Genomic DNA, 16,325 nt, shown 5'->3' with positions numbered 1-16,325 from the left:
TTTACAGTGGCACATGCTGTCCTTGCTGAGAGTTGTTAGGAAACCGCTGTTCCCAGAGTTCCCTGGGAAGAAGGATACACTGTGAACCACTCTGGGAATTTTAGCTCTCTGAAAGGGAAAAGGAACCCCCTAACAACTCTCAGCACCCTTAACAAAACTACAGCTCCCAAGATTACTTGCTGGAGGCCATGACTGTTTAAAGTTGGAAGCTGCCCAGAGTGGCTGGGGAAACCCAGCCAGATGGGTGGGGTATTATTATTATTATTATTATTATTATTATTATTATTATTATTATTTATATGTTTAGTGCAGATGGGGCATCTCTCTTTCTGCCACCCTCTCCCCTCGTTTTCCTCCCTCGTGAAAATAGACCGAGGGCCCCACCTCTCCCAAGTTGAAGGAAGGAGGGAACTGCCATCAAAATATTAATTGTGTCTTATTCTCTTTTCATTTTGATTGAAGAACATTCCCATTCCAACACTGAAAGAATTTGCCAAGGCATTGGAAACAAATACTTACGTGAAGAGCTTCAGCCTTGCGGCTACTCGGAGCAACGACCCTGTTGCTGTCGTAAGTGAGATTCCAGGGTTCGCTAATCTAGGGTGTTGTCTTGACACGAGGCACTCAAAACAATTGAGTTAAGGTAAAAGGTGGTGCATGAGGGAGAGATGCTTTCAAAACCTGTTGTGCCTTGGATAAGCTCAGACTAAGGCTGACACTAGGGGTCTCATTCTGGTGCAAGAACCAGAGGACATAGTTAGAAGGGGCACGAGAAGGTTGTTTTATTGATTATAGTTTAGATATTATTGTAACTGTTGAGTGGATTTCTGTTTAACTTTTATATGTTGATATTATTATTTTATACTACAGTGGTGCCTCGCAAGACGAAAAGAATCTGTTCCGTGAGTCTCTTCGTCTAGCGGTTTTTTCGTCTTGCAAAGCAAGCCCATTAGCGGATTAGCGCTATTAGCGGCTATTAAAGGCTTAAGGGATTAGCGGATTAGCTGCTAAAAGGCTATTAGCATCTTAGTGCCTTAGAAAAAGGGGGTGGGGAGCGAAAAAAACCCCCCAGGAATCGCAAGACATTTTCGTCTTGCGAAGCAAGCCCCTAGAGAAATTCATCCTGCGAAGCACCTCCAAAACGGAAAACCCTTTCGTCTAGCGGGTTTTCCGTCTTGCGAGGCATTCGTCTTGCGGGGCACCACTGTATTCCAATAATTGTTGAATGTTACTTTTTTGATGGAGGTTGCCTATTTTAAAGTTATGGTTTATTATCACATTTTTGTATTGCATTAGATTGTTATAAGATGTACATTTTTTGTTTCTTCAGCTTGTAAACCGCCTTGAGTATTGTGAGATAGAAAGGTGGTATACAAATGAAAAATGATAAAATGATAATGAGGGGGAGATGAGGCAAGACTAGTCCCTTCAGCAGCTTTTCACAATAATGAGTTGTTCAAACTGAGAAATTGACTTGGATGTTAGGGTTTTTATAGGGCCTGGTGGGCTCTGATTGGCCAGGGGTTGGTCAGCTGACAGTGTTCCGGTAGTTTCTGAAGCCTAGGTGATACTGTTGCGCTGTAGAATTTAGCCAGGTTGTAAGATGTTGGTGGAAGGGAAGTCTTGAACAAGGACACTGTCACTCTCATCGCCTTTTGGGTATTGACCGTTATGGTGTAGGCTTTCATTCATGCCTGACATGGTCGCACTCTGCCTTGGTTTTCCATATGGGCTTCTTTCATTGACCTCTCTTGTATTTCAAGGCTTTTGCCGACATGCTGAGGGTGAACAAAACACTGAAGAGTCTAAACATTGAATCCAACTTCATCACCGGTGTGGGCATATTGGCATTGGTCGAAGCACTCAAGGAGAACGAAACCCTGACCGAAATAAAGATCGATAACCAGGTAACTTCAGCTGCTTCTTATGCAACGTTAACTGTCAAAGTGCAGGCTAGCCAGGATCCAAGGCTTTGTTGTGAAAAATGAATAAATCTAGATTGGTGGGGGTGAGGCTGAAGGTTGAGCTATTGGTCCACCTTTCAAATGACACTGTTTGGTGGAAGCTGTAACTGCATAGATTCTGCATTCAGACCTTCTACTGAGCACTCAGAGGGCTGAGAGATTGAAAGTCTCCTCTCAGCCTGAATGTTGTAGTGGGACAAATTAGGCAGATTTATTCTTCAGAAGAGTGATGCCTTTGGAGTAATTAATCCTTTCCTGAAGAATTTTTAAAATTAAAAAATTCCTTCCAGTAGCACCTTAGAGACCAGCTAAGTTTGTTATTGGTATGAGCTTTCGTGTGCACGCACACTATTTCCATTTGTCTACCATCTGCTTTCCCAACTGCTTCTTCCCAACCAACTAACTAAACATTGTGGCCGATGCTTTATCAAGAAGACCCGATGATTCTTGTGTGAGGGGAGGTAGAAATAAACTTTAAATGCATTCAAAACGCTGTTACCCTTTACCCTCTTAGTCTTATTTTATCCCGGCTCTAACTTTTATCCTGGCTCCCTCCCCCCTTAAAGAAGTTTGATCAGACCTGATGATGAAGGTTAACCATGGACAGTTAGTAATTTTTCCTCTGTTCAGTTATCCCTACTGATCAAACTTCTTTAATCTGGGAGGGATGTGGCGTTTGCCCGTTCTTTTGAAAATGTCTGTACAGGGGGAAAGAAAGAGTTAATAGGTAGACCAATAGAAAGCCAGAGGCGGAGCCTACCTGTTTATAAAAGGGGTTAGCCCGAGGTTTGGTTGGTTGGTTGGTTGGTTGGTTGGTAGGTTGGTTGGTTGATTAAAGCAGTTGGGAAAGCAGTTGGCAGACAGATGGAAATAGAGAGACAGCAGTGCAGTTGGTTCTTGTGTGAGGATCCCTACAGAAGTTGAAGCTATACATCTGGGCAACAGTGTGCATGCACATGAAAGCTCATACCAATAACAAACTTAGTTGGTCACTAAGGTGCTACCAGGGACGCGGGTGGCGCTGTGGGTAAAAGCCTCAGCGCCTAGGGCTTGCCGATCGAAAGGTCGGCGGTTCGAATCCCCACGGCGGGGTGCGCTCCCGTCGCTCGGTCCCAGCGCCTGCCAACCTAGCAGTTCGAAAGCACCCCCGGGTGCAAGTAGATAAATAGGGACCGCTTACCGGCGGGAAGGTAAACGGCGTTTCCGTGTGCTGCGCTGGCTCGCTAGATGCAGCTTGTCACGCTGGCCACGTGACCCAGAAGTGTCTCCGGACAGCGCTGGCCCCCGGCCTCTTGAGTGAGATGGGCGCACAACCATAGAGTCTGTCAAGACTGGCCCGTACGGGCAGGGGTACCTTTACCTTTAAGGTGCTACTGGAGGGATTTTTTAAAATTTTGTTTCGACTACAGCAGACCAACACGGCTACCTACCTGTAACATTTTTTAATCTACAACATGAATTTAATTCTCTCCCCCCCGCTTAGTTCTGTGTTGGTCTTGAACAGCCGCCTTCCAATGACAGTAATTGCCCTATAACTTTAATTGCTGAGACTAAAAATAGCTGTGGTTTTTTTTTTAATGTTAGCTACTCCTTACATACTAGTTATTAAACAAATTAGTTTTGACAGTTGAGATAGGGATGTTGTGGTTATTGTTTTTAACATGCGGTTTGCAATCTCTGCACACACATAGTCCATATCTGTCCTGTGCTTACATTTTAAAAAAATAATTAGACATGCTCTGATATCTTATATTTTACAAAATGGTTTGTCAGTTCTTCTCTCTGTGCATATGGACACCTCTTAAGATACCGTAACCATGATGGTTTCTGAAAGCTGGTTTTCATCTATGTTTGGATAAAACTGAGCACCATTCTGAATCAAGATGACAGACCGATCCTTTCAAAATGGCACTGACTTCTTAAAATTGCTGGAGTTTTTATTAGTCTTTTAAAATTCCCAAGCAGTGTCAGTTCATAGAATCATAGAATTGGAAGGGATCCCAGAGGGTCATCTAGTCCAACCCCCTGCAATTCAGGAATCTCAGCTAAAGCATCCATGACAGATGGCCATCCAACCTCTGCTTAAAAAACTCCTAGGAAGGAGAGTCCACCACCTCTCGTGGGAGTCTGTTTGACTGCCAAACAGCTCTTACTGTGAGTTGTGAGGCTGCCAAGGCAGTATCAAAGCATTAATAATGATAGTAATAATTTTATTTTTACTGTATCTGACTCTTAGTGAAAGCAAGAGATGATTTGCCTCGAGGTTTAATTTGGTGCCTGAAAGTTTAATAGTTTCTGAATTCGAAACATAACTCCTCTTAACTGACCCTTTTAGGGTCAAATCACCCATCTCAGTGTGATCTAAAAATCTACTGATCTAAAAATCCCAAGGTGCTTAGAGTCTTTATTTTGGGCAACCCTGGACCGACGCTTGCTGAATTTCTAATGCTTTGCTGATTCCACCAGAGGCAGCAGTTGGGGACCCCTGTAGAAACGGAGATCGTGAAGATGCTTGAGGAGAACACAAAGATCCTCAAGTTCGGATATCACTTCACGCAGCAGGGACCGCGAGCCAGAGGAGCGGATGCAATTACGAAAAACAACGATTTGGGTAAGGCGTTTTCTGCTGCAGAACGAGCAGGCCTCAGTCACACTGAGTGTGGTGGCGGCTACTTGGCATAATTTGTGTAAGAATATGCCTGTAAGGAAAACTGACACCAAAAGTTCAGCCCCTCCAGCTGGTATCCTCCCCCTACACATTGATTCCTCTTCAAGAGCCTCGTTGGATCAGGCCTAAGGCCTGTCTCAGGGGTGGGGAACCTCAAACTAAATGTGGCCCTCTAGGTTGCTCTTATCTTGCCTCCTTCTGCTTTTGCCTGACTGGAAAGTGTCTTTCAACTCTGATCATGCCTCTTACTTTCCTGGATGAAGGTGGGTGTGAAACTGCTGGATTTGTATAATTGGAATATAACCTGCCGAACAAAGGTTAAGAGTCACGTGCATTGCTCCATCCCTCAGTTGCCTTAGGACCCCACATACTACTCGTGTGTAGTCCTCAGAAGGTTGCCTGCTGTGGAATGTGGCCTTCTGCCTGCAAAATGTTCCCCACCTCTGGCCTATTTAATCCTGCATCTAGCTTCTCATCATGGCCAACCAGATTGATTTACCTAGTTAAAGGATAATAATAATAATAATAATAATAATAATAATAATAATAATATATTCTGCCCTTCATCCAAAGACCCCAAGGCAGTTCACAAGAGAAAAATACAAAATGCGAACACAAAATACAGTGGTACCTCGGTTCTCGAACATCTGCATTGACGAACGTTTCGGAACCTGAACACCGAAAACCCAGAAGAAAATGCTTCCATTTTCGAACACACCTCAGAAGTTAAACAGCTTCCCCTGCGTGTTTTTCAATTTTCTCTCTTTTTTAAAAAATAATGCTTTATTAGTTAACAAAATAAATACAGTTAACAAGCAGTAATACAGTTCTTGTTACTTGTACAATGAGCACAGGAAGAGCATAAAATAATACCAAAAAAACAAATTTCAATCATGTAGTGAGAATTAACAACATGTAACCTTAAATGCTGTTTGTTACTGTACGAACGAAATATTATTGTTGTATTTGACTTCCAGGGTTGGTTGTTTTCGATTTTCTCAATGTGATTTGCAGACTGCCCTTTGCGCCTCGATTTCTGAACATTACGGAAGTCAAACGGTTTTCCGGATTATGTTCGAGAACCGAGATACCACTGTATGTAATAAAACAGAACTGAACAAGAAATGCCTCCTTCCACAAAATGCTGCTATTTAACTGTAAAGTTTTCCAGAGTGGCTCCCCTGAGACTTATAACAAACCCAAGGGAAGAGGAATTGGAGGAAATGGGGAGGAAAGCAAGCAGGTTTAACCACAAGTGTCCTGGGTAGTAGATGTTGCCCATTGGGAGTGGCAGGGCCAAAGGCCAAACAGTCTGTTGTGCCTGAGCCACTGACAGGGAGAGCCAACCCCATTCTAGTTTTGGCCCCGTCCTCTTCCCCGCTGAGTTCTAGAAAGGGCAGCACTGAGGCTAAGGCGGAGCTGACCAGCTGTTTGTAAACAGGAAGGTGGTTGGGCAGAGAGCTGGCTGAGGGCATTTTGCAGTGCGAGAATCTTTTTGCCCAATGTGGGACTCAAAGCCATGACCCTGTACTGAGATGAAGTGTCTCATGCTCTACTGACTGAGCTTAAGAGTTGCTTGAACAGCTACTAAGAAAGAGTACAGTGGTACCTCGGGTTAAGTACTTAATTCGTTCCGGAGGTCCGTTCTTAACCTGAAACTGTTCTTAACCTGAAGCACCACTTTAGCTAGTGGGGCCTCCTGCTGCCACTGTGCTGCCGGAGCACGATTTCTGTTCTCATCCTGAAGCAAAGTTCTTCACCCGAGGTACTATTTCTGGGTTAGCGAAGTCTGTAACCTGAAGTGTATGTAACCCGAAGTACCACTGTACAGGCAAAGCACCTGTGGGATGGAGGGCAAAAGGTGCCCTCAACACTGCAGGAAAAGACTCTATGCTTCTAAGGAAATATAACTTGGCCTCTTCTTACTTTCATTTTCAAAAAGCCGCTCAGCACATTGTAAACTTCACTGTTTTCCACCGCTGCCCCAAATTCCAGCTGTGATATGTCATTGCTGGATGGTCTATCTTTTCTCATCTATTTATATCTTGCTTTTTTATTTTGCTTTCCTAGTCTGGCGTATAGGAGTAAAAATGTCATCAAATCCCCTTTCATCTCTTCAGCCCTGAAGCTTCTGAGACAGGTTATTGCAAACGCCCAATTGGGTGCTGAACACTGCAAGAGAAACTCTCTTAAAACTTCTCCTTGTCTCTGTATGAGTCTCCTAACAGCTCTTTGTGTGCACACTGTTGCTCCATGTTTCCATCACACTCTTCTGCATGCTTTTTTTCATTTTGTGGAGGCTCTGGAATTCCTTTCTAATAGCATGATTAATTAGGGAGGCGTAAATGAAATCCTGTACAGTGGTGCCTCGCAAGACGAAAAGAATCCGTTCAGTGAGTCTCTTCGTCTAGCGGTTTTTTCATCTTGCGAAGCAACCCCATTAGCGGATTAGCGCTAGTAGCAGTTTAGCGGCTATTAAAGGCTTAAGGGATTAGCGGATTAGCTGCTAAAAGGCTATTAGCAGCTTAGTGCCTTAGAAAAAGGGGGTGGGGAGCGAAAAAAAATTGCAGCAACTCGCAAGACATTTTCGTCTTGCGAAGCAAGCCCATAGGAAATTCGTTTTTCGAAGCACCTCCAAAACGGAAAACCCTTTCGTCTAGCGGGTTTTCCATCTTGCGAGGCATTCGTCTTGCGGGGCACCACTGTACAATTCTGTTCTTGAGGCAGTTTCATGCAGCAATGGGTTGCAATATATAGTGTCACAATGGGTCGCTGTTTTTAAAGAACAGGCTCAGAGCTGGTTGGGCTCAAAAGCATAGGGTGCGGAATAGAGAAAAATACAAAATAAATGTAACAAGTGGACTTTTCCACTTGCATGTCAACACGTTTGGGTGCTGCTGTTAACAAGGTTGTTGTTAATAATAATAATTTAATAATAATTTATTATTTATACCCCGCCCATCTGGCTGAGTTTCCCCAGCCACTCTGGGCGGCTTCCAATCGAGTGTTAAAAACAATACAGCGTTAAATATTAAAATCTTCCCTAAACAGGGCTGCCTTCAGATGTCTTTTAAAGATATAAAATAATAATTTATTATTAAAAGATTTCACTTCCTTTGGGATACCCTCCTTGATCCAGTTAAATAAAATCAACATTAGACTAAGTTCTAGGGTAATTCCCATAATTCATGGTTACATTCACCACCAAAAATACGGTGTTATTATGTATTTATTACCCACCCTTCACCCTAAGGTCTTAGGGCAGGTTACAGCAATTAAAACACAATGTTAAAAACAGTTCAAACCATCTTGCAAACACAGAATGAGGTGGGTCCTAAATATATGTCAAAAGCCAGGGTGGAGATGCGTGTTTGGTATTTACTGAAACCTGTACAATGGAGAAGCCTGGGGCACCCTTTTTGGGAGAGAATTTCACAATTTTGGGGCTGCCACAGAGAAGGCCGTTTTCCGAGCCACCTCAGCCCCAAGCTTCTGAGGATGGGAAACCAACCAATAGGGTCTCCTCTTCAATCTTAACACCCAAAGCGGTCTGTAGGGCTTTAAACACTAACATGGGCACCTTGAATTGGGCCTGGAAATAAACTCAGCAACCAGTGCGCTTGTATTAAAACACGTTAGGTAAGATCTGAACAGAACCGCTGGCGGTAATCTATCTGGCCACTGCATTTTGGACCAGTGGAGGTTTTCAAGTCGTCTCCAAAGTGGAACGTGTTCCAATAATCCAATCTTTGGGCTATTTTGTTCTTTCCCAGTTCGGACGCTGCAATGAAGAAAGGTGGAGAGGGGCATCAGATTTTGAGGTGAAAGGACTGTGAGCTTATTTCCAGTACCGAATTAAAAAACGTACTGGGCCATGTGCTCAGAGGCTCCTTGTTCCTTAATTCTTTGGGCCCAGCTACACAATGATAATGGCTTATCATTGCCTTTAAGTCGGGGACGGGGGCACATTTGTTCCACAAACCTAACTGGACCCAGCACAGGTCCCACTTTGGCCTGCAAGGCTGTTTCCCACAAATGCTCTCTCCAGATGTCCCATAACATCACTCGCAATTGTGCTTGCTGCCTCCACCAATCAGCTGCGCAAGCCAACTGGGATCAACTGCGCCATTGCATTCCGCATTGGTTAAAATGAAGGGCTTTTTAAAAACATGAATTGCCTGTTCAGGATGTCCAGGAGGATCCTAGTATAAACGGGCTTCAACAACTCTTTACCTTCTTCTGCTTTCCCTAGGCCTGCAAGTTGTGGAATCAAACCAGCAGCTGCAGTTAAAAGGCACAGATATGTAGTTAATGTCTTATGTGCTATATAAATTTCATTAAATTAATAAGTGTGTCTGTGCCTCTGAGCTGCTGCTTTGCACTCCAGCTGGTTCTAGAAAAAGCAAATTGGATTCTTCAAAGCCTAGGTCTGACCGGCACCAATGGAGGGAGCTTCTTAGTTACCAATTCTTACAAAAAATGAGTTTTCAGTACATTTAAACTTAGAAGTTTTGAAGAACTGTTTCCTTTCAAAATACCGGGCTGATACATATTTTTTCCTCCTTGCTTAATATACATGTTCAGTAACCTTCTGGAAATATTTACAAAACTGTTTGGACTCTCTCCACTGTTGACTTGATGGACTAACGTGTTTTCTTAACCTAACAAAAAGGCCAGAGAATTGTGTGTGCAAAATTGACCAGTTAAATCTTTGGCTTATCAAATTAACTGTTTTGGAATGAATATCTCCCTGCCTGGTTTGAAAAAACAAAACAAGGTTTGCAGTAGGAGACCTCCTTGAACTGTTCCATAATATGCTGTGTTTTTAATCTCTTACCAATTCAGGGCAACATGACCTGCTTGCTAAGAATTGTGTTTTTGTGCTGTGCTTCTGTTGGTACAGCAAAGACTCCAGACCCGTTTTAAAAAGTGCTGAATAACATCAAGTATCTTTGCTATGCAGGCAAAAGGCACAGGAAGAGTAATTGCAGCAACAGCTCCGCAGTCCCAATGCGCTGCAGCACGGATGTGGTTTTGTTCTGTTAACTACATCGCATAGCCACTGCCACATTACAAGCTGTCCTTCAGGTTCGCTGGGGCTTTTAAAATTTGCCTTGCTGGATGTTGAGAATGGACCATCCATCAGTCATGGATGCTTTGGAATGACATAGGATGTGGCCTGGAGCAGCGCAGTGGGAGAGAGAGCGATGGATGCAGTGGCGTAGCGTGGGGGGTGCAGGGGGGGGCCGGCCGCACCGGGCGCAACATCTGGGGGGGGGGCGCGCGCTCGCACTCGCAGCTCTCTGCCCCTACCTGGCTCACTCACTCTCTCACACATGCTGTGCGAATCCGATCCGAGCTGCCAGGTCGCCGCCCACTGTGGAGGGGGGGTGCCAGGTGTGCGGTGCGGAGAGAGAGCGAGGGACTATCTGGGGGAGGGACAGTGCAGCGGGGGGCGCAAATTACTTGCCTTGCCCTGGGTTAGGGGGCGCAAATTACTTGCCTTGCCCCGGGTGCCGACAACCCACGCTACGCCACTGGATGGATGGAATGTGAAATGGAGACTAGTTGTGTAAGCAGAGGTGCCTTTGTGCTCACTCAAGGGAATTTTGGATCCAACCCATAATAAACGAAGGAAATTTTAAAAAATCGCTAAAGGGTAGGAGAATTCAGTCATGGTCACCATTTTTAATGTGCATGACAGATGCTGCAATTAGTCCTCCTAGTTCTTGGCTGTTAATAGACGTCACATGATAGCCTTACACCAGCGTTGTCTCATGTCTTGTTTCTCTTCCCCCACCTCTCTGGGCACAGTTCGCAAAAGAAGAGTGGAAGGAGACCATCAATAAACCTTCGCGGCTTCCAGATGTGTGTGGCATGGAGAATTTGGAGCTCCTCCAGGTGCATCTGCTGAGATGGTTTCTTCGGCAACCTCAAGATTACTTCTTAGCTGGGTAGAAGGGAAAAGACTGGAATCGCCATTCCTCCTGTTGTCGGGTGTTCTGTTTTTGTGTGTCTGTCTTGTAAATGTATATTTGTATGTGTGATATCCAACACATGTATGTTCAAAGCCCTGTAACTACATCTGCCCAAGATCAGTTCTTGAACAGCCTTTCATTTCAGAACTTGGGTGTGTGTCTTCCACAAAGATAAGTACCAATTCTAGCATCTACGGAGTATCTTCATGACAGGCAGTCAAGGATCGGCAGACGGTTTTAAACCCGCAGGGAGCAAGTTTTCAGGCAGGAAACCCGGAGTCCTTATTTAAAATACGGACTCCATATTTTTAGAAAACAAATGTTTCGGGTGGGGTGGGGGTGGGGGAGGGAAAGAGACCCTTCCAAGAAAAAACAAAGGGCTTTGACCACTTACTTCAACTTTGTATGGGATGCGGATAAATCACTGCTGCCGCAGTTACTCCTCTGGTTCTTAACGTGCTTTGACCATGTAGAATGCTTTCTTGATATGGAGATTTAAGCTTGAAACTTCTTTTTATAAGAGATTATTATCCCACTTTTAAGGGCTGCTTCTACTCTCTTACCTCATTGGAGGTAAGTGAAGCCGACAGAAATGGAGATTGGTATTTTAAGCCCACGGCCTTTGCAATATCTGGTGTTTGGTTGGCTTCCTTTTCTGTCAACTTACAGAACATGACGTTTCGGCACCTTTGTTCTGTTATGTCTGAACTGGATGTATTTATGGACCTTTTGGTGTTTTTGTTTCATCCGCGTCGTCTTGAGTTATATTCCTTGGAATCTCTCTCTGTGTGTAAGTATATATATGTGTGTGTGTATGCATGTGTGCACACACACACACACACACACACTCTTCAGTGGCAGCATGCCAAACCTACACAAACGGCATCTGAGTCATAGCACAGCATCAAGTAGCAGTCCGCTGGTATGCTGTTTTGTATAGGCCAAAACACATGGCAACCAAGTTTTATGCTCTTTGGCTGTGAGTTCTGACCAGTGTGACATGGCACGTTTTTAGAAACTTCAGGCTTTCTGTACTTACCAGCACCCACAGACAGTTGCTGCGGCCTTGCAGCCTCTGAGCATCTCAACAGGGCCCACTTTCACCAGTGCCTCCCATGGGCCACCATTTTAAATTACCCACAATGCCCCAGGGCAGCCAGCGGAGCATCACTTGGGCATTGTGAGGAATTAAAATGGCTTCCAGTTGGGCGCCACCACTTTTAGTTTCCCACGATGCTGTGGGGCAAAACATTGGCTGCTCTGAGATGCTGTGGGGATTTTTTAATGGCTGCTTCTCAGTTGTCCAACCTTGCCACTAGGGGTTTGCTGACTTAAAATGCCAATGGTCTTTTACTAAGGGCCCCCCCTCAACCCTGGCTCCAGCCCTTACTCTGCTACATCCGTCATGTGCATAGGAAAATTTTTATTCTTTCACAATTCTGGTGCAGCTGGCAAGGAAAACCCACAGTTTTCAAACATCTGTTAATAAAAACACATACTTTTAACCTTACAACAGCTACAACTAACAGGATGGTTTTATGACCTGAGCTTGGTTCCCACTGTGAAATAAGGACCGTTTTAATGCCACTATGTTAATGCCTGCTGCAGACTTACATCTCCAGTTTCACGTGGTACAGGGAATAATCATGCATATTGGACACAATCCGTCAGGCTTCTCCTATGCAAACCATGATAAAGATCAATGGAGTACAAGCAGTAGTAGTATATAGAATAGGATTTTAGGTTCATTTTTTAGTTCAGGGTTCTATCTTCAGAAAAACTAGGAAACAACTCTGGCCAGGTTCAATCTTGTTTTTCCTTCATTTTTCTGACATCTTTTGGCTCTTTGATTTGTTGAGTGCAAAACTAAATGGCACAGAGCAGAGCATCAGGCCAGGATGAAAGCATTTTGATTAAAGTTGCCCAACTCTGATGTGCTATTTTTCACATCATTGTCTCTTTGAATATGGACCGTAACTGCAAACATTTTAACTTAAAGGAAATTGTGTTGAAATCAGTGGTACGTTTTTCCAAGTCAGTGCACTGAGAATACCAAAGCTAAAGTTGTGTGTTTCTGTAGGGCAGTCATCCTAAAACAGGTGTCTTCCAGATGTTAGGACTAAAACTCCCATCATCCATGATAGTGAAGGGCTGATGGGAGTTGTAGTACATACTACCTGGAGGGTGCTATAGGGTAGAGGTGGGTTTTTTTGTTCGTTTTTGCATTGTATGCAAAGACTGCATTAAAGAAACCATATTAACATGTTTTTTCCTATTGGCACTTAGGTGTGTAAAACAGAAACGTGCATTTTTAAAAACAATTTTGGAAAACAAATCCAAATCTCTTTTCTCACTTGCAAAGCTTTAAAACAGTCCCAACAACAAGAAAAAAATGGGGGGTGGGGGCGGGAGAGAAGGTAGTTGCCTCCGTATAAATACATGCATTTTAAAAGTTTCAGTGTGTAAATACAATGCACCTATTTAGAAGCTAGTGTAGATTTGTTCTGAAAAATCAAAGATTAAGTAGCTTTCTCTCCCCCTTATTTTTTCTCTTTTGACAAAATGCCTGTCAGGTTTACAGCCTGCCAGGCGGCTGATACACCCAGTTTAGTTTTGGGGGGGCTTCCAAAACAGCCTGCTTCAGACATATGAAGAGCCACAAAACAGGAATGGCTTTTTATAAGAGAGCTGAGACTGCAAACTGGCGGGCTTTTTTTAGAGGTGTTTCTCGCCCCCTTAAAGAATGAACTCAAATCATCTTAAAGAATGAACTCAAATCATCTGCATGCATTAAAAAAATACGTATCTATCTATTGAGACTGCAGCCCTGCACTTACTTGGGTACTTGGCTCACACAAGCCACACTGCGTGGGCAGGAATGTTCCATGGGTGTGTTTCAACAAGTGGTGCTATACTAAGTTGACCAAAACATAATAAATACTTGTACAGTATTGCACTGTCTGAAACTCGAGGGATGGGGTGCAGAAAGCACTGCTACTGCATGACCTCCATTCAATTCAATAGGCCTTGCATGGGAGTTTGCCTACATCATATTAGGATCGAGAGGTGTTGTGGAGTGGATGGTTTTCCATTTCTGTAGTGCCTAATACAATATACAAGTTGTCAAAACACACATACACAGAGAGAGAGAGTAAATGTTTCTCTGTTTTTCTGTTACAGGGAGGGTTCTGAGCTGGTTTCATATTTGTCAGATCAGGTGCAGAGTTCACTGGTGCCTCGATGACCGTCAGAAAATGTTCAATTAAAGATGAAGGAAGCTAGTAAAGTGTGAAGCTCTCTTGTGCTTCGGACCAGGAGTGGTCAGTGGGGTGCCCTGTAGATGCTTTGGGTAGCACCTCCCATTGATGGCCGTTGACCATCCAAGATGACCATTGACCACCCTGGCTGGAGGTGGCAGGAGTTAAGAAGCACCTGGAGAGAATCACCTTGGCTCCCTTTGGCCCAGATGAACCATCAGTATTATGGTGATATGAGCATTTAGCAGCACCTAAATTTAGAGGTCTGTGTGAGCTGGTAGCCAGCCTGAGAGTCCAGTGATCATTGTCCTAGTGGAGTAGAAGCAGGCATCCTTTTAATGCCAAGCAATCTATGCGTAGAGAAAAGAGGCAGGGAACTTGGTCTAAGCCATCAAATTGTCCTTTTGAGATAGGACTTCTGAGGATACTTTAACTCTTTCTAGTTCTGTATGCATTCCTGTTTCTACTCCTTGGAACGTAAAGCTTTCTGAGTTGCACACTATAATACAGTGCAATTGTCTGACTTTTCATACTTCATTCCGGTTCACAAAGCTTAGTGTTAAGGGCACATATCGTGAAAGTCTACATACAACGATGGTTCAGAAATGACTGTAGAACTGGGCCATTTCCCGAAAAGGTGAAGGTTTTGTGCATTTTTAGTCTAATGGTTCTTGCTGAGGTGAGAGACTGCTTTATGTTTTAAAATATATGCACTTACCCTTTTTTTAAAACAACAACAACAACAAACAACCCTTGGCTTTAGGCTCCACTTATCTTGAACAGAATGTTTTCATACTATATGACAAAATAATGTGTTTCCACTTAATACTGTTTACAAATGTTATCTTCTCTTACTATTTTTGATACAGATAATACTGTTTGTAAGCTATAAACTTTCTCGAATCTTTGGGCAAAGTTTCTGTGGGGAAAAAACATGAATGGGAATATATAGGAATGCCAGCGCTGTATGCTGCTGTTATTGTAATAAAAATATCCAAATGATTTTTTCAAAGTATTATTACAAGGTGGTTTTTCTCCCGCTTTAAGTAGGTTTATTGTTTCATGTGATTCAGAAGGCATTCCTTTATATCAGAAACTGAGGTACAAGTAAGGAAGAAAGAAAGAAATTGAGGTCCATGGTCTGCATCTTTGTGTTTCCCAAGTACCGTATTTTTCGCTCTATAAGACGCACCAGACCACAAGACGCACCTAGTTTTTGGAGGAGGAAAACAAGAAAAAAAATATTGTGAATTTCAGAAGCCAGAACAGCAAGAGGGATTGCTGCGCAGTGAAAGCAGCAATCCCTCTTGCTGTTCTGGCTTCTGTGATAGCTGCGCAGCCTGCATTCGCTCCATAAGACGCACACACATTTCCCCTTACTTTTTAGGAGGGAAAAAGTGAGTCTTATAAAGCAAAAAGTACGGTAGTCACTGCAGTGGTTTTCTCACCCTGAAATGCTTCGTGTACATGTCACTCTGGTGACCAACTTGGTTCAGTTGGGGATTGGATGGGTCAAAAAAGAAGCACATAGACCTTGTGGATCGTCTTGCGTTCCAACCCCACTACCGCTTTGTTATTAAATTGCTAAGGGAGATATTCAGCATCTATAAAGTCAGACAAAACTTTCATAACCAACCATTGGGATTCCCCTTCCTCACCATGCAGAAAGAAGACATACATTCCCCCTTTATCATAGAATTTGAACAGACCTTGAGGATCATCAAGTCTAACGCCCTGAAATGCAGGAATATGCAGTTGTCCCATTTGGGATCGAACCTACAACCTTGGCATTATCAGCGCCATGCTCTAACCAGCTATCAAAGCTTTCCTTTCCTTTTACTCCATGGGGCTGCATTCACAGCTACCAAGCACATGAGTTGCATTGGGCTATCAGACAAGAGGGAAGACGGTAGGACTGGTATATTTTTAAGGCATCAGGGTAGGGGCAGTCAACATGTTGCCCTCCAGATGTTGGAGACATCTGTTGGTCTTCTCCCAGGCTTTTGACTACTAGAAAGACTAATAGAAGAAATATGGCCTTTTAAACTGGGGCAGGGAGTTATTGCTCTCTGTTACTATGTTATGTATTTTTGTGTTTTTATATTATAAACCACCCCGTGATCCTCGGATGAAGGGCGTTATAGAAATTTAATAAATAATAATGGCAATAAAGCTCTGAATAGGCCTTGAGTTGCTGGGAACCACAGGTGGTGCTTGCCCGCTGGCCATGCTTGTGAGCTGCCTGTAGGCTTCTGGTTGGCACCATGAAAGCAGGATGTTGGAATAGATGGGCCATTGGCTTGATCTAGCAGCGTGGTTCTATTGCAGGTATTAATATTGTGCAGCATGGATGCATAAAAGCTGACTCCTTTTGGAAGAAAATATTGTCCAGACCCATAATTACGATTCAAAGCTTTACTAACCAGGACTTCTTTAAAAAAACAGATACAAAAACATA

At 43.6% G+C, this 16,325-nt stretch overlaps 1 protein-coding gene and 1 long non-coding RNA gene across 3 annotated transcripts in view; both read left to right on the top strand.

Moving 5' to 3' along the window:
- Positions 1 to 14,879, top strand: part of LOC310663811 (tropomodulin-3) — a 50,962-nt gene extending 36,083 nt beyond the window's left edge. For both annotated transcript variants that reach the window (XM_083412244.1, XM_083412245.1), the window contains exons 7-10: positions 463 to 570; positions 1,764 to 1,907; positions 4,431 to 4,575; positions 10,447 to 14,879. In XM_083412244.1, coding sequence (XP_083268370.1) covers positions 463 to 570; positions 1,764 to 1,907; positions 4,431 to 4,575; positions 10,447 to 10,481 — 432 coding nt within the window. In that variant the 3' untranslated portion in view covers positions 10,482 to 14,879. The remainder of the gene's footprint in view (positions 1 to 462; positions 571 to 1,763; positions 1,908 to 4,430; positions 4,576 to 10,446) is intronic.
- Positions 1,951 to 3,537, top strand: LOC310663950. Its single transcript, XR_014504709.1, has 2 exons — positions 1,951 to 2,961; positions 3,332 to 3,537. It is a non-coding gene; the product is annotated as an uncharacterized lncRNA (long non-coding RNA).
- Positions 14,880 to 16,325: the final 1,446 nt, after the last annotated feature.

Source organism: Podarcis tiliguerta (assembly GCF_965153285.1).
Source record: "Podarcis tiliguerta genome assembly, chromosome: 14".
In the NCBI taxonomy this organism is placed as follows: domain Eukaryota; kingdom Metazoa; phylum Chordata; class Lepidosauria; order Squamata; family Lacertidae; genus Podarcis; species Podarcis tiliguerta.
This window is presented reverse-complemented; position numbering and strand designations above follow the sequence as displayed.